The sequence below is a fragment of the Solanum tuberosum genome, unplaced genomic scaffold (assembly GCF_000226075.1).
Source record: "Solanum tuberosum cultivar DM 1-3 516 R44 unplaced genomic scaffold, SolTub_3.0 scf00409, whole genome shotgun sequence".
Classification (NCBI taxonomy): domain Eukaryota; kingdom Viridiplantae; phylum Streptophyta; class Magnoliopsida; order Solanales; family Solanaceae; genus Solanum; species Solanum tuberosum.
The window spans coordinates 333,593-361,152 of record NW_006239346.1 but is presented as its reverse complement, the minus strand read 5'-3'; the positions used below and the strand labels follow the sequence as shown (position 1 = coordinate 361,152).

Genomic DNA, 27,560 nt, shown 5'->3' with positions numbered 1-27,560 from the left:
GTTTCATCTCGATAGTAATCACTAAAACAAGTAAAAAATCTTAATAAGGTTCAGCATGAATTCAAATCAAATGGTTTTTTTCTTTAATAAATCTTATACAAAGGAAAATATTGGAAGTAACACTAAAACCAAATACTGAATGATATTATCAAGAACAACAATATACTACTTGTCTCACAATTTCAAAGAAAATCTCAAATCTCATGTTCCTTATAGGCAAACCAATTATCTTGAAACAGTGAGAATAAGCAAACAATCCAGAATCAGAATTTCAATCCAAGAAATAGAACATAGAGAATATTGCATTGGCACCAGATGCTAAAGAACAGCATATGACAAAAAAAGTGGTCCAAATCTACTAGTACTAGTAAAGAATTGTTACTTTTAGAGTAGCTTGCAGCTATGACATGTAATTAGATTTACCCTCTTATCAACTTAGGACAAAATTAACACTTCATGGACTAATCATCTATAGAGGTCAATCAAAAAATACTTGACCCTGCATCAAGGCTTTGATGTACAGGCCACAGGGGACCAAGTTTTGAGGCTAAAACACAAGAAAGTTATCCATGTGTTTGCTAACAAAGTTTCTTCGCGTTACACTTCACATTTTTGTCTATCTGCATCTTCAACTGGTGATTTAAGCCCTCTGTCAAAGCTGATGATGATGATGTCAAAGAGGCCTTCAGCAAGTTCAATGCTTCTGATTCGCCAACACTGATCATTTGCTCTTCAATATCATTCATGGGCACATTTAGTTCTTGAAGTAAGCAAATAGTTGATGTAGAAGACAAAGGTCTTACTTCCAAATTGTCCATAACGTAGAAAGCGGAGGGTTCCTTTGCAAACTTATGAAATTTGGGAACATGACTACCCCTTATATGTTGCCTTGGATCATACAAATCGTAAAATTCTGATTCTCCTTCAGAAATCTGTAGCAGCTGATACTCAGAATTATAATGTGTGGCAACATTGGGCTTGAGTAATATTGTCTTAAGGTTGTCCTTGAATTTATCCTCACTCTGGTAACTATTCTGCTTTGGACGCTTATTGAACCATTTCAAATCTAAAGCCTCCACGCTTTTATAGAAGTTATCGATACATCTCAAGCCAGAACTCCCTTTTAGAACATCTTCAATTGATCCTATAGGAATCGTCAAGAAGTTGAAGAGAAAATCAATAAAATCATTGCCTGCTTCTGCACACAAGACCTTGTTTGTAGACTTTCTTACTGTTAGCTTCAGCTCCAACTTCTTGGTGTTATTACTCGTTCCATTTTCAGAAATAGACGACAAATTTCCAGACTCGGACATTATTATAGTGTCTACTTGTGCCCTTTTTTGTTTTTGCTTGGGCAGAAACACATCAGACAAGGGAGTCTTTGAGATAAATGAACGAGCAAGTAGACGAATCACCTAAATGGTCCAGAAAAAGATCATGTTACTAGCTGCAAATGCCAATTTACGAAAATCACAGCAAAACATGTAAAAGCAAACATGTCATCAGAAAGCATAATTGTCATCGGATGGTAAAGGACAATACCTCGTTCCTGCCAACTTCTACATTCATCTCCTTAATCTGATTCATATCACTCAGGCCAACATTAGAAAGCATCTGGAAAAGAGTGCTTGGAGAAGCACGCTTGAATTGCAAGTCATCACTGATAAGATATGATATCCCTCCTATGAGAAATACGTACTTATCACGACAAGACTCACTTAAAATAGTCTCTTTATCAAATTTCCCATTACATGGGCACTCAACATTCATGAAATAGCTTCGCTTTGAGCAATACTTTCGTGTAGTCCAACCTGAACACCCATAATACTTCTCGGAGCCTGAATCATCTATGTTCACTTTCAACCTCATACAATACTTTGGATAGGGATTTCTTGGATTTAGCAGCATGGTTTTGCAATGCTCTATGAACAGATCTTCCACAGCGAGGTTTTCAACACTTTGGTACAAGTTGTTCATACAACCAACAACTCCAGCCTCTGCTTTAATGAGTCGTATTATTGTTCCCAATGGTAAAGTAAGAAGGCTAACGAATATGTCCATAAAATCTACTTTGGCTTCAGCTGCAACAACTTGATCCTTCTTTTCATCCACCAATAGCTTCAACACAACCTTAGATTCTTCCTCGTCTTCCATTTTAAAGCAGTTAACTGATGTAGCACGCTCCTTGCTGATCCAAGTTATCAGTAATTAGTCGATAACCAAGATAACGAGAGTAAAATGATTTTCTGGCTTTCAGTTGAAGTTAAAAAGAGGCAAGCAATTAAGAAACATGACACACGTTTCTGCACATTTTTTAGCGGCAATTAGCACAGTTTGTAAATGTCCCTAAAACCTATAGTGACATTGGATCCAATCGCAATTAACTAATACTGGTAAAGACTTTATCACTCTTTGTTAATGTGTACATTTATTGTCACTAAAAGTTATTTTTGTTGTAGTGATTATGCCTAATACCACCATAAACACACATCCCTTAATAACTCTCCAACTAGGGGCAAATTTAAAATTTTTAGAACATGGGTGCACCATTGAAAAAAGAAGGCGAAAATACATGAAGTGGAAATTTACGCAAGTAACTCAATATCTTTATACTGTAGATATCAATAGTTAAAATATATACATAAAATACCTAGTTTCAGAGAGAGACCACGAACTCATGTGCCCCGTTTTTAACAGGTGATAAATTTATCCCTACCCAACTAGTTAGGATCGGCTATACCTTATGGACTATTTTACTCTATTTAAACTCATTTCACGCCAATATCATACATGCCAATCCAAACTATATTAAAGTCCATTTATTTTATTGAATCCCATTTGCCGAAAAAACTGTAGAGCGCAAATAGGGCAAAAACAAACAATAATTCGACCCAAAAATTCCATACACAGTCATTTTAGGGACAACAAGTTATATAACATTATACGTGAATAACATAAGATTATAATTTTAAGGGGTAAAAATTATTCATTGACGATTGGAGAAGAAGGAAAAATACCTTTTAATGGAGAGTGGATTTGTTCTTGTTAGAAAGCTAATCTTTTTTTAGGGTTTCTTCCTAATCTTAATACTAATGCCCAATGGTTTCCCGCTCAAATGATCTTATTTCGCTCTAACTTTAATGGAGTCATTTGCACAAGTAGGATTTTTGGGTGTCACTAATTAAGTTTTAGGAAATTTATACAAATTTCACGAGTTTATGACTTTAATATACTTTAATTTGCAATATTATGAATTTAATCAGATTTTGGTGTGTCTAGATATATGAGATCAAAATTAGGTGTGATTTGTTCTACATACATTTGTATCAAAGTGGATTCGCATGTTTATGAGATACATGGATAAAACTCGCTTGCCACTCTCCTTTGTATTTGATATATATCTTAGATACGTACGGATATATGTATCTAATGTGTATATAGTGTGATTCACATATATCTGAGATACATGATTATCTCGCTAGCCTCTCCCTATTTTAGTCTATCTGGTAGCAAAATACATGTATCTAAGTGTATATTTCTCAATATATGGTAGAAAACTCTTAATTAATGATAAAATACATAGTTATTTGAAAGTCTAGGTAAAATCATTCATTTGGCAAATTTACTACCCACTATCTCTCTATTCATTGCAAGGAAGAATTCATCACATATAAATAGTGTGGTCTTCCTTGTGTTGGGTAGAAGTAGAAACAACAAGAAATATAAAAGAGAAAGAGTGGAAGAAAAGATGAGAAATATTATATTGTGTATATTGAGTAAGTGTAGTGAACGAGAGAGTTGAGACAGAGAAAATATTTTAAGTCTTTAACTATATTCACTATACAAAGGAGAATATTCATATGTTGAAGGAAAGTGTTCTTGTGTGGAGTTTTGGACTCTTCAACTAATTCAGAGTTGTACAACGTTATTGGACTATTGTATCCTGGAGAGGACAAGTCAAGAGTGATACTGCTGGATCGGTGTAGATTATGCCGTAGTTGACTTGAATCTTCTTAAAGAGAGTGAGATATTCGTGCCTCAGTCTAAAAATTTGTTTATTCATTTTTGTCATTTTATTTTCAACTATAATATTTTGTATTTGTGGTATATTACACTGCCTTATCATGATAATCATCGTGATTTCTAACTAGATCATGACGTCTCAATTAAATGTTTTCTTCCAACTAAACACATCCCATATTTATATTATTCGACATTGGTTAATTTGATTATTTATCCCACTTTTAGCCTATGCACAGGGGCGTAGCTATGTTAAAGTCAGGGTGTTAAATTGAATATCCTTCGTCAAAAACTAATATCATATTTATGTAAAATTATATACGAAGTGATTAAATAACATATTTTGGACATTCTTAACAGAACAAGGTGTTGTTGCCCAATCGTTTCATTATTTCTGTCACAATTAACAAATCTACCATGTGAAATAGGTGTACTTCACCATGGCCCTTGAATGTATGACAAGCCGTATATTCGATAGGAAAGAGTAACGTTTACGCATCCTTAATAAAATGTTAGATGATGAATGAGGATCTAATCAGCATATGTGCAAAGCTCCAACCAATCATGATTATCTAATAAAGTGTGCTTTATTCATTATTCTAAAATTCAACAATTAATAAAATAATTAGGTCAAAAGCACATGGTTGAGTGGATGAGTTTGATCAACTTGTAAATATATTATTGCCTTTATTCATCTCTAGCTTCATTATTATTATTTTATTAGGTTCTATTTAATTTCTCGTATTTGATATTTGCATTAAAATTCAATTAATTTTGATTCACATGATATAAAACCCCAATCACACTACTCGAATTTAAAACCTTTAATTAAGGGGAGTAACAATTGAATAACAAAAAAAAATCTGTTGGGAGTGCCACCCCCGAATAGACCCTGTAGAGCGCGATTCAAATTTAATCGAAACTCTAATGTGGGCTCCGAGAAACAAAAAAAAAAAACAATTGAATAGCAAAGGAAAACAGAGTAGTGCTGACTGAGCAAGCAAAAGCCCAATTGAAATATTAGTAGTAAATGACAGCAATGGCCGTTGCGTAGGACAAGCACAGCAGCAGCCCCGTTTTCGCTTTTCCCAAGATCTCTCTGCAAAATCCTTAGCCTTCTTTACTATATAATAGCCCCTAAAACCCCATTTTTTACTATACCCATTTCTTACTCTTGCTCTGTGATCATCCTTTCTTCTAGGAGTAGCCATCTCCTAGAACCCTTTTAGTTTCTCTTTGTGTTTTTTTGGTCAATTTAGTCATGGGAGGAGGAGATCACGGCGGCAAATCGGATATCTCATTCGCCGGAATATTCGCAAGTAGTGCCTTTGCTGCTTGTTTCGCTGAGGTAATTCTTCCATCAATCTAATCCCTTTTTTGCAATCCTGTCTTGAAACTTGCTTTGTTGATTCAGTCTTACATCTGTTGCTAAGATTTTTGATGATTCGAATAGGATAAATGGGGTTGTTTCCTTTTCCTTTTTTTTTTTGTTTCTGGATTGTCAGGAATTGTTGATCCCCATTGAGCTGTTAAGTGTTTATGAGCTTATAATCCTTTACTGGATTGCTTTGCTGGTCAATTTAAGTTTTGTTTAATCTCCTAATGCTGTATGTTTGTATTAAGGTGCAATCTGTTTTGGCAGATAAATGAGTCTCTTGGTTGAGTGTTTGAGTCATGCGAGAGGGTAAGTAAGAATACTATTGATCCTCCTTTTGGGGGGCGGGGGGATCTGTTTCGGCAGATAAGTGAGGCTTGGTTGGAGGTTTGAGTCACACTGGAGGGTAAGTAGGAACACTATTGATCCTCCTTTTAGGGGGTGGGGAATCTGTTTCAGCAAATAAGTGAGGCTTGGTTGGAGGTGTGACTCACACTGGAGGGTATGTAGGAACAGTATTGATCCTCCTTTTAGGGAGGTGGGGAATCTGTTTCGGCAGATAATTGAGGCTTGGTTGAGGGTTCGAGTCACACTGGAGGGTAAGTAGGAACATTATTGATCCTCCTAGAAGAAAGTGAGGTTTGATTTGTTCTGTATTTAGTTTAAGAGATTAATCACCTTACTACAGCATCTGTTAGGAAGGGAAAAGAGGATATCGGATGACCTTTAAACAAGGTGATGATGGTACAAAATAAATTTGTACTCATGTTTCCTTAAAAATAATTACTTGTAGAAATTTGGTGGACTTGATTGTGTGAATACTTTTATGAAAAACCATGACTTGCTTAATTTTGGAGGAATCAGTTTTCTATCTTTTGCTTTTTATGAAGCTAGGCCTTGATGATGTATGTAGTTTTCAAAGAACAGTGTATTGCGTATGGTTGTATGAAATGAGGTTTGTTAAGTTTTGATTGCGTCTTTTGGGTCATCCGACATGTATGGTGTCTACATGTAGTAGATCGTTTTGAAGTGTGCATGCCGTGCTATTATTCGTGTTATTGATTCCTTCGCTGCCTGTTAATCTTGTTTGCTGCATACAAAATTCTGTTCTCCAGGCGTGTACTTTACCATTGGATACTGCTAAAGTTAGACTTCAGCTTCAAAAGAAGGCAGTTGAAGGGGATGGGCTAGCTTTACCTAAATATAGGGGATTATTAGGTACTGTTGGCACCATTGCAAAGGAAGAAGGAATAGCTTCACTATGGAAGGGTATCGTACCTGGGTTACATCGTCAATGTATATATGGAGGTCTTCGGATTGGGATGTATGAACCTGTAAGTTAACATTTCTAGCTTAAACAGCTACAAGTTTATTTTGGCCTTTTACGGACTGTTTGCTGGGTGACCAGGTTAAAAACTTATATGTTGGCAAAGATCATGTTGGGGATGTGCCATTGTCAAAGAAAATACTTGCTGCACTTACAACTGGTGAGTGCCTTTTAGATGTTTTGCGTTTATTGTCACTTTGCTCGAGAGTAAATGGACAGCGAAGCTTTTATATCCATTTAGAAAACATCTGGACATAGGCTATAGAAGTTCAGTGTTAAGATTATCAATAACATACTTCTGTTTTTCCTTGTATTATTCTTTTATACTGTCTGGTCTTTCAATATATTTTAAAGTAATTTGGTGATTCTTTATCAAATAGGTGCGTTGGGCATTACAATTGCAAATCCTACAGATCTAGTTAAAGTACGTCTTCAAGCTGAAGGAAAATTGCCAGCAGGTGTGCCGAGGCGTTATTCTGGAGCTCTAAATGCCTACTCAACAATAGTGAAACAGGTTATATGTCTTGTCTAGCTCAGTTGTTTACTAAATCATGATAACTAACGACACGCGGGGCTGTGAAATTGTGTACACCTACTTTGAATCATGACTTGGAAATTAGTTACCCCTTGAATTGAAATTCAATATTACCTAAACAATTATATATGTGTTGCTATTCAAACTCCCACAATGTCTACCTATCAAGCGGACATACAACCTGCAAAAATATGTGCCTTTAGTATGTAACATTTAACAACTATTATGTCCCTAGAATTGGATACATGACATTTCTTAAAGATTCTTTCGTTGAACTATTCTTTGATAACTGATTCTTTGTTCGACTTTCTCATTCTCCATCTAACTTAGTGTATTCGTTTATCATTCTCAGAGAAAAAGGGTAGTACTTTTCTTCTCTGTGTGGTTTCCATTCTCCTGGAAATGTTAGGAAATTATGAAAAGTTCTATTTCATTTAAATTAATCAAATCCCCAGGTCTGTCAGCTTACTGGAGCATTTGCAATATAATGTAAATAGAACAGGTTTCACATGTGAAAATTTGAGGAAACTCATTGTTGAGTCATAGTTTTCCCAACAAAATAAGACTCCTATTTGAACTTGCATGTTAACCTCTTTGCATTTTGTTTCTACCATATCTTGATTTTAGGAAGGAGTTCGAGCTCTGTGGACTGGTCTTGGACCCAATATTGGGCGGAATGCCATCATCAATGCAGCTGAATTAGCAAGTTATGATCAAGTGAAGGAGGTAGAGAAACCATAAATTTCTTATTCCCACCTCATTTTCCGGACCATCTAATGTGGTGTTTTCTTGAATTTGGATGTTTACATTGTCATTCTTTTCACTGTTTGTTCTTTAAAAATTTCTGTGCAGGCTGTTCTTAGGATTCCTGGGTTCACAGACAATGTTGTTACTCATTTGATTGCGGGGCTTGGAGCTGGTTTTTTTGCAGTTTGCATAGGGTCTCCTGTTGATGTGGTATCTTCTATGTTTCTTATTATTTGAAATTGCTTTCCTTTTAGTCCTTTCTGACGGCAGCCCATGATTCAGTAATATTTGTTAGTATTTTAGATCTTCTTGCCCAAATAGAGGATCTTCTTGGCTATATAGGGGGAAAAGTTATGCATAGTCTTACTTTTCATGAAAAAGATTATCAAAGTCAATATCTAGCCTGTTAAACACACGCCTTCATCTTGTGAATTTGAAGTCCTCTGCTCATGAATTTTCTTTATTATTGTGCAGTGCGTGCCTAATAATAAAACTCTAGTTTGGCTGGGGTAAATGGAGGAGGGATTAAAGGATTAAAAGTAACATTGGGAGTGTAAGGGGATGTCTTGTAATTAAAAAAGGATCAATAAAAAATAAAATAAAGAGAGATAATCTGTCCTAAATTGGGCGGAAGCATGTCTATTTTACAAATATTAAAACCATACAAAGAATCATAAACAAATATAGATAATTCACTTAACAAGTTACTTTTTCTTTTCTCAACCGTTTCCTTCCCCTTCCTGGAATCAAACATAGTAGAGCTGGGATCAACAGTACTGATATCTTGTTACTTGGTTGTGTATGATGGCAATACCGATTTTTTTCAAATTTGCGTACTTAAGAAGTTCACCAAACACCAAAATGCTTCTTATATTTTGGTTAGGTGATTTTTATTCAACACTAATCTTTTAGATCACCATTTTTAATCTGTCTTCTAATTTCATCCCTTTAAAGTTGCATTATCAATAGACTTTGTAAAAATTTATTAGATTAATTTTGTTGATTATTCTTGTATAGCCATGAAGCACTGACATGGTAAACTGTGGATGCAGGTAAAGTCGAGAATGATGGGAGATTCCGCATACAAAAATACTCTTGATTGTTTTGTCAAAACATTGAAGAATGATGTGAGTTCATGATCTGTCCTTTCTATTGGTTATTGAAGAATCCAGCCGTTTTGCAGACATAAATTTTCCTCTTAGTCTTTTTGTTTAAATAACTTATCGTGGCTTCTTATTAGATGCAGAACTCTACCTAAAACAACATAACCTCTCATTTCTCTCAAGATAGTTTAATTTTTTTTACTAAAATCAGATCCCTATTATTACAAATTTTCCCTACTGCTATTAGTTTTTTGGTTGTGTAGTTTTCAGTTCCTTGCCAACAGCAACTTTAATGTGTAATGACTGCAAAAATGACACTTCTCCTATGGCCTTTATGTTTGCAGGGACCTTTGGCTTTCTACAAAGGCTTTATCCCAAATTTTGGACGCTTGGGATCTTGGAATGTCATTATGTTTCTAACATTGGAGCAGGTAAAGAGTGGAACCATATTCCCAGCGACACAAATTCTTTTCCATTTCACAATTATTTATAAAACTTTATGCCAGATTACTATTCCAGACTAGCACATGTTTTGCTTCAATGAGAGGCTTTCTCAATTTCCAGTTGCTTCCTGTTTCAACTGTTGACTTGGCAACACTTTGTTCCATTAGGCTTTGACAAATTCCTGATGAATAGCTGACTGGCTTACCCTTTGTTTCTTATTTTTTGGCAGGCGAAGAAGTTCGTTAAAAGTTTAGAATCACCTTGATGTCAAAGAGGAATGAATCATCAAGCAGAGGATTACTAATTTACATTAAACATGGATTGGTTCAGCAATCATTAGAAGATGGAATCAACAAAGATATTTTTCAATATTCCCCTTTTTTTTCGTTTTTTCATCAATAATTCCCATTGGGGAACCCATAGAAACTATGAGAAACCAAGCTTAGAAGTGTTTAGTTTTCTCCTTTAAAGGGGACCCTTACTCTTACTATTCTTAGACTGCAAAATGTTTTTCCTTCCTTTTGGTTGCCATGGGATTCTATTACTGATTTATGGAATTGACTCCAATCATAAAGAATGAAGATTGAACTTGAGCTGTGTATGCTTCTGGTTGAGGTTTTTTTTTTTTTTTTTTGTTGGGTGGCTTTAGACACTTGATATTTGGCCCGACTAATTCAGATTCATGCTTGGTAGTCCGTAAGCACTCTTTACCAAGAAGTTCTTCAGGTCAATCTATCTTCAACACCATTTTGGTGTTTTTGTTTTTAGTGAAAAGGTGGTGTGAACAAAACCGATTGTAAAAAAGGTGATACATTTGGTCCTTTCCTTATATCTAAAATTAACCAAAGAAAGATTTTTAAGTGTAACTTTATTTGGTGATCCATATATAGGTCTGAGTATCAGATTGAGAATAGATCAAAAGAACAGATGAAAAAAGAATCATATCATCATATCTATACTACCTTAAAAGCATGAACTCCCAAACATGAATGTTGAATTACTATAATACCCACAATTAAAAATACTCAATTTATTTAATTATGTTATATTAAAAGTTGATACCTTTTCACATTAATGGATAATTGATAGTGACTTTTGCGATGAGTTGTGACTTTTCCAAAGGGTTGTGACATTTCCGATGAGTTGTAACTTTTCCAAAAGATTGTGATTTTTTCAAAGGATTGTGACTTTACCAAAGGGTTGTGCCTTATCCAATGAGTTGTGACTTTTTCAAAAGGTTATGTCTTTTCCAATGAGTAGAGACTTTTTGAAGGGCTGTGACTTATCTAATAAGGTAGAATTAGAATATATTCATACTACTATTTGTTAGCTATAAATGGAGGGGTTTCCTCTCACTTTTAAACTACAATTTTTCAAGTTTTATACTCTTCTTCATAAAAATCTCAGTTGTTATTTGCAATAGTTGATGAAGTTCGAAACCCTACGAAATTCGAGGTACCACATAAGAAAGAGTTGGTGAACAAATTGTAGCAAATCATTCATCAATTCACACTCATATTTTCCTCTGACGATTTTTATCACATACATACATCAATATTATTTATATCATTTTAGAACATTAACACTTTTAAACTAACCTACATGTTTTATTCATTAAAAAAAGACTAATTTCTTACGAATAGTCACAACAATTTCTACCTTCATGTTTCTTCGGTCATAAATCACAACCATTCACTCCTTATAAATTCTTGGGGATCTCATTTTTTCTGACAATTTGAGATTGTTTAAAATTTTCATAAATGATTCATCCTCAATCAATTGATATGTTTTGCCGAAGTTCTTAGCGTTGGAATTTTAGGTATTGACCTTTTCTATTAAAGAAGAAAAGAAGAGAACAAAGAAATATGCAATTATCTATGAACTTTTCTTCACGCATAAATCTTCTTTATATAGTGCGCGGGAATTTTTATTTATTCTTCTTAATTGTTTTCTTGAATAATTTCTTTTTTATTTTCATTCGAGAGAAAATTTATATTCACACATTCTTGATTATTTTTATAATAAAATAAATAGATAAAGAAGTGGGAGAGAAAATAATTATAAACAAATACAAAAACGACACATGATTGGTTAAGATATTTCTTCTTTGTATTTCATTTCTTATTCTTTTAACATCAAATGAAGGAGTTTCTTCCTAATTTTGCTAAAACATCGGGCATCAACGTAGTCCATTGAATTAGTAGTTTTGATTTTAAGTCTATTGTTTCAAAAATAGATTTTCACTTTTACTTATAATATGATAATATAACCATGATAATAATTATATTTAAATAGATATGTAAGTAAAAATGAACGGATAAAGTAAAGTGTTGGTGGCAAGATATTTCAATCAAATGAAACACTAGGGTGAATATATCATGAACATATATTTCCGCCTTCCTTCTTCATTGTCTATGAATTGATCCACATTATTTTACTTTTTATATTTATGTTGAGTATGAATTTCCTGTTATTTTGTGTTCATTTTGATCTAAGAAAATGTTATGTCACAAGATACACTCTTTGCTAGCTATATAAAAATGATAAGAAAATAGTGATTGATCATAAAACGATCTTAAATCAAATTAAAGATTCTATAAATAATACTTTAAATTTTATTCATCTTTTAATTTTTAATTGAAAAAGCCTAATGTTTTATATCACGATAGAACATCTATAAGATACTAGATACTCTCATAAGACAACATCTATATGATATGTATGCGGCAAAATAAAAGATAATATTCTTTAAAACTAATTATTGACGTAATATATTTTTCTCTATAACATTCGACTTATAAAAGTATTGACATTCACTATATAAGTACATTTTTTTGCTTTTATAAAATTAAAGGAAAAGTTTTTGTTGACCATTTTTTTTATCTTGATATTATTTTTCTATTTTGTTGGTTAAGTCTGTTTACCAAATTGAGTAAAGTAAAGAACAATACTTCTTAAGAATTACCACTTTCTCCCCATATTTAAATTTTTTGAATGCATTTTGAAATGTTTCAATGATATCTGGTCATTTTTGTCTCAAAAAACAATTAACTCTATGAAAAACTATATTACTCATTTAAAATCACTTGTCTAATATTCTTTTAGTTAGAATTATTTACTAAAAAACTTTAATTTAGTAATATTAATTCTATTTTACAACATGGTATACTATATGATATGATACACACGTGCAACGCACGTGCTGTGAAACTAGTATTATTAAAAGTGGGAAGAATCTAAGTCAAAAGTTGAATGACCATTTCACCATTCAACTAAATAAAAAATAAAAACATTAATTAATTATTAAATAATAATCCTATCATATTAATAAGTTATTATACTAATGCTACTCATCATATACAGTTAGCCGTCACTTCAAATTCCAAGGAGTTATGACCTTTTCAGAAATCAAACATCTGAAATAGATCTCCTCAGTAATTAGGATTCATATATTGATCCACGCGCACCTTCTACTTGTGGAGATGGTTCACTTCAAGAACTATGTCCATGCTCTCGGGCCTGGTATATTTTTTCTCCCATTTTCTTTTCTATTTTGTTTGATTAAATCTTGAGTAATAGTAGATGATAACAAATCGTTGTTATGGTATCTGTTTTCCTATGATTTCTCAAGTTCTTTTTCATTTTTGGGACTATATCATGTTAACTTATTTTTACTTTTCTCTCATGATACTATGACTTGCTTCAATTTAAATGGTGTCAAAAAGTGAGCTTTGAAGTACTTTTAAATGGCATCAAGAATTGATCTTCAGGTTTCCAAAGATTTGCCGTAAGGACCTCGAGGAGAATAAAAGATTTATCTAAAATGGTTGAGCAAACGAAGAAGGAATTGCTAACCATATGAAGGATGCGTCCAAATAATTTGTCTTTCAAGAACCAGTTATTTGGAAACAAAGGTGTAAGGCTAGGTACATAGTTCTCTCTTTTTTCTTTTTCCCCTAAACAAATATTTTGAAAAAAATGGAGTCCTTTTTCCTGTGTGACTATGATGCCTAGAGGATAATTGCACTTTTCTAATGAGGCTTTGTTGCATATGGTGGTGTAGAAGTGATCTCAGTAGTGATGCCATAAAAACATTGATGGTTACGTTGCCATTGTATGTATGAACTCGATGATTTCTTGTAGCAAATTGAATTTTTCAATCAAGAACCTAACTTTTTTCTAGAGTTGTTATGCGCCATGATGTTAATATGAACTATTAAAATGAATTCCTTTAAAATTATTTAGATCAGTCTATTTAACTTTGCTACAGTGTTCTTTTTCCTACTTAACTCCGTTTTCTCAAGTAAATTTAGTATTTTCGTTAGTGTCCTTGATAATCAATAATTTCACTATGAATTGACGAAAGAAAAAAACCTTTCTCATAAACATTTTCGTCTCAAGACTTTCTTTCTTCACCATCAAACACAATGTCTTAGACCAGTGGCGGAGGGAGGATTTTCATCAAGGGGGTTCCAAAAAAAAAATTAATCACATAAATAATATCTACAAATAAATTAAACGGGTCGAATCGGATATAAACGGGTCGGATTAAATTGTCGAATCAAGAAGAAAAGAATTTTTTAATATTTGACTTTATAATTAGGGATTAAACTAATAAATCCTAAATTCCCAATCAGTGTTTTAATTTTTTGGAACTAAACATCATTTTCTGATTGCATTATTATATTTTTAAATAAATTAAAACGCCTAAAATATAAGCTGATAAAAGATATGCCTCTGCCTGGATTCGAACACGCGACCTCGCGTGCAGTAGAGTGAATTCATGAACCCCCAACGCCACTGAGATACGCCTTTGGTGTATGTTCAGGGGTTTCAGTACTATATATATACACGTATATTAAAAATTTAATCTTATATATATAGTGTAATTTTTCGACGAAGGGGGTTCGGATGAACCCCCTTCATCCTACTTAAATCCGCCCATGTCTTAGACCCTTGGTTATTCTTTCAATAAGTATATTCAACAGTACACAATATGAGTTCCTATGCCTCTATATATAGTATTGATAGAGGCATATAAAGGCTGTTATAACATAGCATTAACATGGGAGATTATGGGAAAAGTTAAAGGTGTGAGAGTTTAGTCATCGAGAATATTCGGGGACATCCATATTAATATTTCATAACCAAAAATCAATTGTTATTGCTTTTTTTTTTTTTATTTCCTATTATTCAGATTTTTTGATGTCCAAACTATAGAGACATCAAGTCCGTATTGCTATTCTTGAATCTAGAAAATGGTGCTCTTGGTGAAATTGTCCAAGAAAATATACAGTGGTTGAATGGTGTTTATTAGTCGATGTTCTGTTTTCCTCTCCAAATCAAAGAAAAATAGTGTGCTTTCTTGAATTAAACACACTTTCTCTTATTTATACACATACAATGAGATTAGATGTTGACTTAATTTTTTCCTTTTTCTATTATCATTTTTCTTGACAGTCTTAAGTTTTTTATTTCTTGTGTAACTAGAGAATCTAGAATTTCGATAATAGTAATGAATCCTTTGTTTACAAATTCTAGAAATTGGGACATAATATCTACTCCCTTAACAAGTATGTATACAGACTAAAATAAATTATGCACATGTGGATAAATATATAATTTTAAATTTACAAGTAAGGATTTTATATTGGCTACAAATTTTATATAGTAATAGGGGACAAACGTGCAACACACATTCCCATGACTAGTATATAGATATAAGGTAATAAAATTTAGCACAAAGATGCAATAGATCTAAATTGAAAAAAGAACACATCTTATAGTTTTTCAAGAGTCCCCTGTATAATGCACACTGAGGAATGTGAAGTCTGCAACTCATATTACTACATGGCCAAATCACACACGCCAACAAAGAGGAACTCAGCTATAACAGATCATTCAAAACAAGTTTTAACGTTTTCCATAAATTATAGGCTACATGTTATCCGTTTTTTGATGGAAATGAAGCACAAATGCTGATGGAGAAACATTAGTAGTAAACTAGATGTTCTTCCAACTCTTCGATTTTTCACTTCATGTACTTGAATTTATAGGAAAAGTACCAACTATAACCTGCAAGGACAACAAATTACTCATCATTCATAACTTCATGATAATAATGATTACATAAAACTCAGCAAAAGAATTATTCAAATTACTCGGATGAACCTTTTAGTCTACATTAACCTAGAAAACATTAGAACCAAAATAAAATACACAAGATAATGGTTATTCTATTTAAACATGCAGGATATAAATGATGCCTCCATAAATGCTTCACTTACTAGTTAAGTACTTATTCAGGTGAGATAGAATCTAATACATCAATTATAGTTAGCACCAAAAGATTTTCTTAGAAAACAAAAAAAATGGTAATTTTGGAATTAAAGAAGTAAACAGTAAGAACCTGGACTGGCTCTGCTGCAATCAAACGACCATTAACTTCATTTGTAATAACAAGACAAGATGAACCAACACAGGATATTGTCCATGATTCATGTTGCTGCACATGACCATCTTCAAATATAATAAATCTTCCCAAAAGATAATTTATTTTATATGAACCCTGCAGAACGACATGTATAATCATAAGATAAGTATCTTAAGATTCACGATACGTAAATTCTAGAATCTCATGTTTATAACCAACGACAAAACTCGATAAGCAGAATAACATAGGAGTGTCTTCATCAAAAAGTTCAGAGAAGTATAGAAGGGCACTTAAAATTTTCAGATAGTTTGCTTTCAGAAACTTCATAAACACAGTCAAGATCATTTTCATGTGTTTGGCCTTGAAGAGACAGGTCTGCACAGGAGAAAGCGTGTTTAAACCTTTAGATGAGGTGGTTCACACAATTCAACACTTCCAAAATGAAAGTCTCTCCCACAAATTAGGGAGGAAACTACAATCCATGCTTAAGAAGTTTCCAACAGCAGATCACCCTTTACTCCTTAAAGTTGATACATACAAAAAAACAACTTACATATTATCACATTTGTAAAAGTGATAAATGCGACTTTTATGGAACTGAATACTTCTGCACATCCTTTAAGAAATAATAAATAAAATACATATTTTCCATGATGTATAGTCTTAATGGACTTGAGGAGTGATTTGGAATGAGTAGTTAATGGTACGTGTAAAATATGAAGAAAAAAATTGTCGTACAAATTTAGTTTTAGTATAGTGAACGGACGGAGTACTATACATATGATTTATCTATTTTGAGAATCATTTTTATGAGTTACCACAATATTTTAGTATATCTATATTATGGAACTGAATACTTAACACTTCAGTAGCTATGTCATCCTAACTAGTTTGCAGCATATTAGATTTATTTATTAGCTTATCCAAGCATAACATCAGAAATCTCCTTCGCTATATCTAGATAGCACATTATGTCCATTACCTATTAAACACGAGAAGTGGAGATAACTATGTGCAACATCGTTGTTGTTCATTGTAATGATTGTGCTGGACTAAACTCGTGAGATGCAACCAGAAACAATGTGAATAAGATAATCAGGTACCTCATTCGAATTCGGGTGCAAAACTGAACCAGTAGCTGACAAGATCGAGCCCATCCGTCTGTGACCATAAGAATTTTCAGAATTGTTGGTACTGTTCTGAAAATAAGTCAGAACTTCTTCTCTAATATCCTGAAAGGTAAATGGAGTTCTTTGAGTGCACTTTTATCACCCAATACGTACAACTTGCCTACTTTTGTAAAAAAAGAAAAAACTCATTACTTAGTTAAAGGAAAATGGAAAGCATGCAAGAAGTACAATTCCAACTACTATCAAACAAATCTCAGGTGGTAGGCAACTAATGAACATGACAGCCATTGGGAAGATCAACAGAGGTCCGCAGTCTAAGAACAAAATACAAGAAGAACCTGCTAGTTTTCACTGATTATTACTATCAATAGAAAAATTATAAAACAAGACATAATACATCAAACCACGTTAGTCTTTTACTAGCATTCAACGGGATGACTAGCTTTAGTATGTCTAACAAATGGAGGGAGGAGAAAAACATCACGATGACTGCAACTGTGCCACATACATTCCTAATTTTTTATAGTTCATGTTCTTGTCAATATAAAACATAATGATTTCTGATTTTCATTTCAAACCACATCAGATAGATACATATATTAGGTAACCCTAAGCTAGTATACCAAAAGAGGCTTTACAAACTGCCTAAAAGATGCAACAATAAATAATGTCAAGCCAGAAATGTGATCTTCAAAAACCTTCTCTTTATTTTTGATAAGTTAATGTAATGTTCAAACACCAAAGGATTCCTTTTGTTAACGAATGAGAACTTAATCAATACTTCCGTTAACATTATTAAATTGAGTATTGCAAATTACTTACATAAATAACATGTAGTGTGCCACTATTGACAGTGGAGAATAAGAAGTTAGAATTGCAATAATAATATGTCGCAGACATAGATGATGTAGGGTTTTGGCAAGATTTACTAATTTTAGGTAGTTTAGTAATTGTTGTAAATTTTATAGTTGTTTACTTCTTATCTTCCTTCCAGCGAGCCTCTGACATTAATACTCAACACCAAAGCAGAGAATGATTTTTCAACAAATAGGAAAATACTAACTCTGGAAAAATTAATTATATAGCAAGTTCTCTTTATTTGATAAGTAATCAAAGATTTTATAAATGCTTGCACTAAATCAGTTTGATAAAACATAACTACAAATTGTGCAGATCTATGATTGTATCTAAAATTGCATCAACACCATGCACAATAACCAAGTTGCATCAACAAAAGAAGCAAAATAGACATCTTTATTTTAGGCTATGTAAATTCTTCTATGGCTTTCAAAAATTCTATCAGTTCTTTCAAGACAAACAGAACACTAAATGGCTTGAGGGATGGTATTCTAAGTCTTCTGTTATTTCTCGCACATCCTTTCTTTGTTCCAACATAGCAATAGCTCCCTAGTGGATTTTGGCATGGACCAGGACATGCGTAAGATTGACAAAAACATGCGCCACATCTGAGTAGTAACTCAACAATGCAAAAAGAGGTGGTCAACATCTTTAGCAAGTTCCCTTCTGAGATAAGAAGCTCCAAAAAGCAGTATAGGTCTTACTATGTCCACATAATATGAGAATTCCTAATGTTGAGTATGGGTTTGTACTAAATTTCTACAGAAAATGTTGACAAGTGACAACTCTGTCATGACCATAGGAGAAATAGTTAGACTTGCTACTGTGAAGGTATACAATAGGTAAGCAGTGAAGATATCAGCAGTGAAATTGTGTTTCTGAGAGCAATCAAGGGTACTGGAATGACGACCATAGGAGACGGGAGTTTTAATCCCAACATAGGCAAAAAAGCTAAGTGCCAATGTTTACATCTACCTGAGCCCTGGGAAAAGTTATGGGGTACCTATATTGGCAGGAGGATGCAAGTACTTGGTGGAAACAGTTATGGAACACGTATGTTAGCCCAGATACCAATGTTACATTTTAAAGAAATTGCTCTCAAGGACTGCAATGTACTTCAACCTGCTTGAAAATGTTGTCAGCAACATGAGGAGTTCTATGAAAAATATACATGTAGTTTAAGCCCAAGCTTCTAGAATAGACACCAGACCAAGAGTCTTTCCGTCAAAAAGTTTGATCCCCAGTGATATGGAATTCTAGAAAGCTTCCAAAATGTTTACAGTGCAATGAAAAGTGTTGTTTTTGTGTTTTGGCCAAGAATTGAAGGTTTTAAGAACAGAATAAGAACTTCCTGGAAGGTTTGGCTTAAGTTTTGGTGGTGACAAGAAACCATCTGCAGCAAAGAATGTTTTGAACAAATGAAAATCAAAAGGCATCTCCATAGAAGATGATGAGCATAAAACTTATGGCCTTAGTCTTCATCCATTATCCACTAACAATTGTCATAATTCAGCTCCTTGTTCCAATTTACCACCCAAAAATACGAAGTCTCCATTCACAAAGCAAACTAAATCAAGGAGACAGAAGCAGACTTGCGGAAATACACCACATGAAAAAAGGACAATCAGAACTCAGAAGATTATGGAGGCACCAGAAAAAATCAACAAAAGCTTTACTAGATAAATACAAATGTTAGAGAAGAAGACAGCACACATAACAAGAATGATTTTCATGTCCAAAAGAACATGAAAGCTGGAGAAGTACAAAAATGAGACCTGTCCTTGATCAATAATCAGGAAATCCCGATGTGTTTCTTCAGGCTTCTTTTCTGCAAGAACAACTGTAATAAGAATGTTTAGTTTCAGAAAAAAGATCAAACTCAACAGATATATAACTACATAAAAATTGGAGAGGCGGTACCATTGACAGGCATCATCTTTTTAGGAGGTGGTGCCCTGAGGCCAAGAACCCATATAAAATCATTAGCAGAAGAATCATTTCCTCTCTTTTTTTTCATTTTTGTTGCTTTCTTTCAACAAGAGTTCTTCTGTTTTCAGGTGATACTAGAAGAACTGTAGTCTTTAGAGGGGTTTTACTAATGCAGCTTATTATTGATTTTCCTAATTAAGCATATAATTCAAATAATCCCCGAATTGGAAAAACTTTGACTACTTTTTATAGACATAATCCTACTCATAGGTATTTACTAAGTGCAATCCAAACTTTAGGATTCAACGAATCATGTTTGATCAAAATGTTAGTACTCAAATCCAAAGGTCGACTCTCCTCACCCTCTATCCCCAACCCGCTACCAAGACAAAAGAAAACAAATAAGAAGCATCTAATCAAGGATATAGCGACATCTTTTTAAGGTTTATGTCAAACATTAAGAGCACCTCAAAAGGCAGGCACTGTTTGGCAAGTGTCAACAATTTTAATACATAAGACATTAGATGACAATGAGAACACATTTCAATTTTTTTGAACAAGTTAAAACAATGAAGTTAACACGGGATGCAAAAATAACCGAAATTCAAAAGTAAAACTAAAAACTATGTAAATAAGTAAATAAATAACCATAACAGCTCAAACATAAGTGGGAACCAGTTAATACCTTTCAATATTTTCCCCTAATTGTAGAACTCACCTTGATTTTCATACGCATCTCAACAACAACTGAACAGTACCCAAAATATCCTTGTTTCATTCTGCCAAAAATAAAGGGAGAAAGCTTATCTGAAGAAGTACTAATTTCAGTTCAAATTATTGTTTTTTTTTTTTAAAAAAAAAAAAAGTTCCGGATGAAGAATCCTGATTTTTTTATTTCCAATCTTCTTATAATCTAAAGCAAAAACTAAAAGCTGAAACAAGTTTTATAAAATCTGAAGATTTTGAAGACACATGACTCATGTGAAACAAATCTCAGGAAAAAAAATCAAAATCAACAAATATACAACCAAATAAAAATTGAACAGTCAGTACCATTGACACCGGATTTCATCTTTCTAGGCTGTTGATGTGTTACATAACTTATGTTCTTTCTTATTTTTGTTGTGTGTTTTTTCAACAAGAGACTATGTCTCTTAACCTCTTGTCTTGGGTTGAGAGAGCCGTGTTGAATGATTACTAATGTTTAGTCTCTAGAGGGGTTTTTGAGGGCAATCCAATTACTAGATTACATAGCGGAAAAGTAATAAATGCAGCCAATTTGTATTCCAACTACGATTAGCTTCCTAACTCTTAAGTGTCCACATTAGCTAAGTATAGAGATGGGAGATTTGATCTATCATCAACTTATAAACTAACTTTTAGGGTTGAGTTAGGCCTAAAATCCATTCTTTACATGGTATCGGAGCTAGACCTATCCCAATTCATGGTTAACCCATGTTGAGTCCCCATATTAAATTGTTCATACACCAAATGTCCAGTCCTGAGCAAGTGGGTGGTGTTGAGTGTCCCACATCAACTAGGGTGGGAGATTTGGTCTCCTTATATAGACCTGGACAATCATCACCTTATAATATAGCTTTTGGGGTTGAGTTAGGCTCAAGATCCATTTATTTACACTAACTAACTAAACACAAACTTCAAATAAGGTCCAAATTGAAAAATCCTTGACTATTTCTTTTTACATACATAATCCTACTTATAGGCATTAATAAATCACAATCCAATCTTTAATGTTCAATGGATCATGTTTGATCAACATGGTGGTACCCAAACTTTAAGGTCGACCCCCGTCACGCTCATCCCCAACCCACTACCAAGACAAAAGAAAACAAGAAATACGTATCTAATCAAGGACTATAGTGACATCTTAATAAGGTTTATGCCTACATTGTTGAAACATCAAGAGCACATTTAAAATCAAACACTCTTCAAGTGCCAACAATTTTAATACACAAAACATTAAGGGACAATGAGAGTACAACTGAATTCCCAGATACAGACTATTTTAAACAAGTTAAAATAATGGAGTTATCAGGTGATGCATGAGATTACCAAAATAAAGAAGTAGAACTAATGTAATTAAGTTTATAAATTTTGTTCAACAACAACATATTTAATGTAATCCCACAAATTTGAGTACGGGAAGGGTTACGTGTACATAGATCTTACCTCTATCTTGAAGATAGAGACGTTGTTTTCGTTAGACCTAGCTCAAGGAAGTCAATAAATTTAGTACATCAAAATATATAACTAAATAAATAACCATAATAGTCCAAACATAAGTGGAAACCAATTACTCTCTCCGTTTCAAAAAGAGTGGTCTAGTTTGACTTGGCATGAAGTTCAAAAAAATAAAGAAGACTTTTGAATCTTGTGATCCTACATTAAAGTTATGTCAAATGTATAAAATTATCCTTTAATCTTGTGGTCTTAAACATGTCCCACGTAAAGCTGAAAGTAAAATGTTACCGAAAAAAAGAAATAGGTCATTCTTTTTTAAACAAACTAATAAAGAAAAGAGGTCATTCTTTTTTAAACGGGGGAGTAATACCTTTCAAAGTTCTGCTTCACCCTTAACATAGGTCTCGAGAGCGGGATATGGAGAAAATTTTGTTGAGAGCATTCCGAATGAACTCTTGCCGTGTACCATCCAGATTTAATCACAGCTCCAATGTGAACTTCAGACACTAGGTGAAAACCCAAAAGAAAATACCTTTCAATGTTTTCCGACTGATTTCCGTCCATAAAACAATACCAAGGAAGAATGGTGGTTTTCTAATTTCCATCATGTAAGACCCAAACATGGCAAATTGAGCCAAACCTGAGGAAGAGGATGTGATTGCTTACTTGGTTTTTTCTTTTTTTGGTTCCGCTCAGTGTCCGATATCCACATTAAAGCCCGATTAAATTCAGATTCGTGCTGGATTCAAAGGGCTAGCCATGAACCCATTAGTATCGGAAATTTTCCCGAGTTAGGGTTTCGATCTCCAAATTTTTCTCAACTTTCTTCAAACCTCTCTTGCTAAATTTCTCACCAAAACCCTTCTTGTCATTTTTTTTATTGTATTAATAGATGTACATTTAGCACAAAAATATAATATTTACTTGAAGGTCAAAATAATTATTCAATTTTGAAGATTATTATATGTGAATACTTGCATAGCTCCTATTCCCAAAGCTTTTTATTAGGCTTGGAAGTAATAAAAGTTTTTTTTTTAACTCAAAATGTTTAACAAACCTTAGTAAATTAACTAGATATATGAGTTTGTTAAAATGAAAAATACACACTTCTTTTTATACAACCATAAGATGATTCTTAATAAAAAAAATAATGCTACAAAGTGAACCCATACCACACCTGGTCTAATTTATTTCACATATTAGGGATGAAGGTTATTAGCTAGGAGTGCATTGTCTTGTTGTTAGTTCATACTAGTAGTTGTAGTATTGCTATTATAGTTTCTTGTTCTTCTATTTCTGTTTCTTGTACTTTGACTATAATATTATTTTTGTGTAATAATGTTCTATTACTATTTGTTGTTTTTGTTACTATCTACTGTTTTTTGTACTTCCATTACTTCTTTTTCTGGATTGCTTTGAACTACTTTTTCTTGAGCCGAGAGTCTATCAGAAAAAAGTGGATATATTCTTCTATCTAGGACTCATCCAGAGTTTTTCCTTACACAAATGACCTCATACACAAATATCTAAGCAATAACACATTAAATACTCTATCATCTATGGGTTTAAGGATAACATTGTTGAAAGCCAATGCAAGCATTTCTCCGTAAGCTTATCAAACCATTTCTTCACTGGCTCGTAAAACCATAGAAGTGCAATTGTGTTTACTGCCCCTACTATGTATCCTGAAGCCAAAAAAATGAACTTCCAATCATCATCTGAGTCTGGTAGAGGCTGAGTTGGCGGCAGCTCAGAGTCATTGTTTCTGCGATCTTCAAGAGGTAATCCACATAGGCCTTTGTTTCCTTCAAAGGAATCTGCAGAGAATGTTTGAAACTGATTACTCGATGGGATTTTTCCAAGCAATATGATAGGAATGTAAGATATGCAAGTTCTGCAGGGATTTCTCCAGATAGCTTGTTCCAGGACAGGTCTAGTGATTCAAGCATTTTTAGCTTCCCAATTGATTTTGGAATTTGACCCTCAAGAGCATTGTGTGACAGGTTGAGAACATAGAGGGCGCTAAGATTTCCGACAATATCTGGGATCACTCCATGAAATTTGTTTGAAGAGAAATCAATAGATGTGTAGGCTCTAAAGATTTTCACAAGCTTCATTTCCATTCCTTTGATGGTTAGTGTCACTGTTTCCTGACAGTATCCAAAATGAATGCGATTAATTCCTGAATCAATGTAATCATCTCCAACCATCATTCCTTTCCAATTCCATAAGCATTCTGCAATCAATTCACCAGTAAAATTGTTGGAGGCTATATCTATGATCTGGAGATTTTGCCAGCTATGACACTGAAAATTTCCATAAAATCCGTTGGAGCGCAATACTAGGACTCTAAGCCTGGATGAATTCTTCAACATGAAAGGGGAACTATCAAAAAGTTTGTTATTTCCGACATTTAGGACCTCCAAGAAGTCACAGTTCACCAGTGACCTTGGGAGCTTCCCCTGTAAGGTATTCTCATTGAGGTGTAAAGATCTTAGAGCACAGCCGATTGGAAATGAATCTGGTATAACACCTTTCAGTCTATTGTTCCCTAGATCTAGCACCCCAAGAGTTGCACTATTTTCCAGTAGACACATTGGTATTGTTCCACTCAATGCATTTTGAGAGAAAGTAAGAACTTGAGGGAAGAGGGCATTGCATATGGATTCAGGAATTCTTCCAGTGAGGCTATTATTTCCAACTGAGAAAACGCGTGCATTAACAAGAGAATCACCAATATCTAGTGGGATGGAATTGCTGAAACTATTGCTCGAGTAGTCCACATAGAAGGAAGAAGAAGGAGGCATTGGAAGGTCACCCTTTAGCCTGTTGGAGTGCAAGTCCAACATCGTAAGATTGTCGGGAATATTATAAGGCTGCTTCATGTACTCCAGCAGATTGCAGGAAAGATTCAGTTGAGAGGGAAATCCATAACCAATTTCCCAAATCCAATTTGGTATTGGCCCATGAATTAAAGGTCTAAGATCCTAATTTCTGAAAGGAGTTTAAGACGAGGAAACACTTGCAACCGACAAGAAGCTAGTTTCAATATTCTCAAATGTGGAAAAGTGAATGTTGTTGAATTGCTGCTACTTGTATCAATTGTCAAGTTATTGTATGAAAGATCTAAGTTAGTAAGGTAACTGAGCATCCCAATCATCTCAAATGGTAATGTCTCACTAAACAAGTTGGAAGAAAGTGAGAGGACCTTAAGCCTCTCAATTCCAAATATGGACTTGGGAATTGATCCATTCAGATGGTTATTGCTCACATCAAGTATTTTCAGTAGAGAGAAGGATGCATTGCGAAATTCGTTGAGTTGGCCAACAAATTCATTGCTGCAAAGAAAAAGCTTCTGCAACGAGGGTAGCTCAAAGATATATGCAGGAAGGATCCCGTTGAGTAAGTTGTTGCCTAAATTCATGTACACAAGCTCTGAGAGTCCTTCAAAATGAGCTGGAGAGAGGAGACCAGTTAGACTATTATACGACACGTCTAAGTAGGTGAGTTTCTTGGACCGTTGGAAATATGGGATAGAACCAGTGAAGTTGTTCAAGGAGAAACCTAAGTAAACAAGATTTGTAAAGTTTTCCATTGTGGATGGTATTGGTCCACTGATATTGCAATTGGAGAGCTCTAACTTGGACAAGTTCTGAAGGTTGGAAATGGACTCTGGTAATAAACCAGAAAATTTGGTGTTGCTTAGTGATATCGTCCTCAAAGATCCGTTTTTAGGAAAGTTTGGGATTCTGACACTAAGCATCTTATTGTTTGACAAATCCAACATCTCTAGAGATTGTACTCGAAAGATTGTTTCAGGAAATGCTCCATGTAGATTACAAGAGCTGAGGGACAAGCTAGTCAAGTTGGAGAATTTGGCAAAATATTGAGGAACTGTGGTAGATTGTTCTGGTCTAGATAGATGACTGAAAGAAATTGAAGGTTGGAAAGTGAATCATCAATAGGGCCTGAAACTCGACAACCACGCAAGCTCAAGACCATCAAGTTAGGCAAATATGACGATAAAGACTGACACCACTCGTTCCTCTGAGCTGAAAGGTCAACACCATCAAGGTAAAGCTCTCTAAGTTCTGTTAAGTTCTCAATAAAATCAAGACTCTCAAATTTTAAGTGGATGGAGAAGAGTTGAGAGATCAAGAGTAACTAGCCTGGTTAATCTTGATAACGTCATAGGAATTTGCCCGAAAAAACCAGCATTTGATAAATTCAGGTACTTCAAGTTGACTAAATTGTATATACCAACTGGTATACCAACGTCAAACCTGTTGTAAGCCAAATTTAGCTTCTCAAGATACTCAAAACTTAAAAGAGCACTTGAATTCTCAACTCCACTAGAAATCAACTCATTATCTAGTTCCAAGGCAATCACATGACCATAGAGATCACATTTCACCCCATCCCAATTACAACATTCACTTGTGTTGTCGTTCCAACGCGCCAACTTGGTTGACAAACTAGAATCATATTGGAGGCTGTCTTTCAATTGCAGCAACAATGACTTTTGATCATCAAGACATTTAGAGGAAACAAAGAAAATATCATTTCCTGATAAGATTTGAAACAAAAGAATCAAGAAAAGACGGAGAAAGTGTAGAGTTCTCATTTTCATTTATGCAGCTTTTGTTAAGGTGATGACTCAGTAAGTGTGAACTTAGAAAGAACTTATAAAAGGAAAAGAGGCAGAGAAAATATCAAAAGAAACTATTTACCAATGTTTAATGTTAGTCTTTTTTGGTTCATTGAGTGGAAGACTTTGAAGTTTTTCACCAAATATATTTATTCAATGTGGAAAAAGTTTATCAAGGCCATAATTTCTTGCATTTTAGTTGAGTCTATGCTGGGACTTTTATGTATTTTTATTGTTTTAGTTTGACTCATATGCACCACTAGGGGTGTTCATAGTTTTGGTAAAAACCAATTCAAATTAGTGGATCTACTCGGCACGAATTCAAGTTAATAGGATCAACATGAGCTTCGAATTCTACATGATTAAATCAAAATAAATTGAAAAAGGCCTAATTAACTCTCTATTCGACTATCAAGGGTGGAACCAATATGTTGATTACAAGTTCGGTTGAACTTAGCTACTTTGACTCAAATTCTAAATATGTAGTAAGAAATTCATTGAATATGTACAAACTAAATCAGTTTAGAACTCAGTAACTTAAAAGAATTAGAATCCCAAACCCATAAATTTTAAATTCTGACTTCTACGAGGTTACCATCAATGGGGTGTAGGAGAATGATGATATATTTTGTTTGGAATGTATAAATTACTGAAGAGATTGATTAGATTTCTCCTCTCACCACTGAAGGAATACTATGTTCTTCTTAATTCAGCACCAATTAGTTTTCATTATTTTTTTGTTGACTAAAGTACGAGTTTAAAATTCTAAAAACTATTTTTGAATTTTGTGATCTTAAATTAAAAATATA

At 33.8% G+C, this 27,560-nt stretch overlaps 2 protein-coding genes, 2 long non-coding RNA genes and 1 pseudogene across 7 annotated transcripts; 2 read left to right on the top strand and 3 right to left on the bottom strand.

Moving 5' to 3' along the window:
• Positions 1-578: 578 nt before the first annotated feature.
• Positions 579-5,231, bottom strand: LOC107058021 (uncharacterized). The gene is made up of 3 exons (XM_015303279.1): positions 5,014-5,231; positions 1,543-2,188; positions 579-1,415 (listed from the first exon to the last, which is right to left on the bottom strand). Exons 1-3 carry the CDS (start codon positions 5,229-5,231, stop codon positions 579-581), a joined length of 1,701 nt encoding a protein of 566 aa, XP_015158765.1.
• Positions 5,096-10,143, top strand: UCP (mitochondrial uncoupling protein 1-like). Its single transcript, NM_001288217.1, is given in 9 exon segments — positions 5,096-5,368; positions 6,511-6,729; positions 6,804-6,882; positions 7,103-7,236; positions 7,885-7,983; positions 8,110-8,214; positions 9,057-9,131; positions 9,452-9,538; positions 9,781-10,143. Coding segments are annotated over 9 exon segments (921 nt in total). The 5' UTR covers positions 5,096-5,281; the 3' UTR covers positions 9,817-10,143.
• Positions 10,144-12,955: 2,812 nt separating this feature from the next.
• LOC107058024 (uncharacterized) lies at positions 12,956-13,735 on the top strand. The gene is made up of 2 exons (XR_001471714.1): positions 12,956-13,073; positions 13,277-13,735. It is a non-coding gene; the product is annotated as an uncharacterized lncRNA (long non-coding RNA).
• Positions 13,736-15,309: 1,574 nt separating this feature from the next.
• LOC107058025 (uncharacterized) lies at positions 15,310-22,988 on the bottom strand. Of its 4 annotated transcripts, XR_001471718.1 has the most exons (7): positions 22,474-22,988; positions 22,092-22,128; positions 20,620-20,680; positions 19,748-19,812; positions 17,088-17,216; positions 15,961-16,119; positions 15,310-15,626 (listed from the first exon to the last, which is right to left on the bottom strand). It is a non-coding gene; the product is annotated as an uncharacterized lncRNA (long non-coding RNA). The 4 variants fall into 4 exon arrangements; XR_001471716.1 differs by having other exon boundaries at positions 20,620-22,128; XR_001471717.1 differs by lacking the exon at positions 22,092-22,128.
• Positions 22,989-23,638: 650 nt separating this feature from the next.
• On the bottom strand, positions 23,639-26,740 carry LOC102594295 (receptor-like protein 12; annotated as a pseudogene).
• Positions 26,741-27,560: the final 820 nt, after the last annotated feature.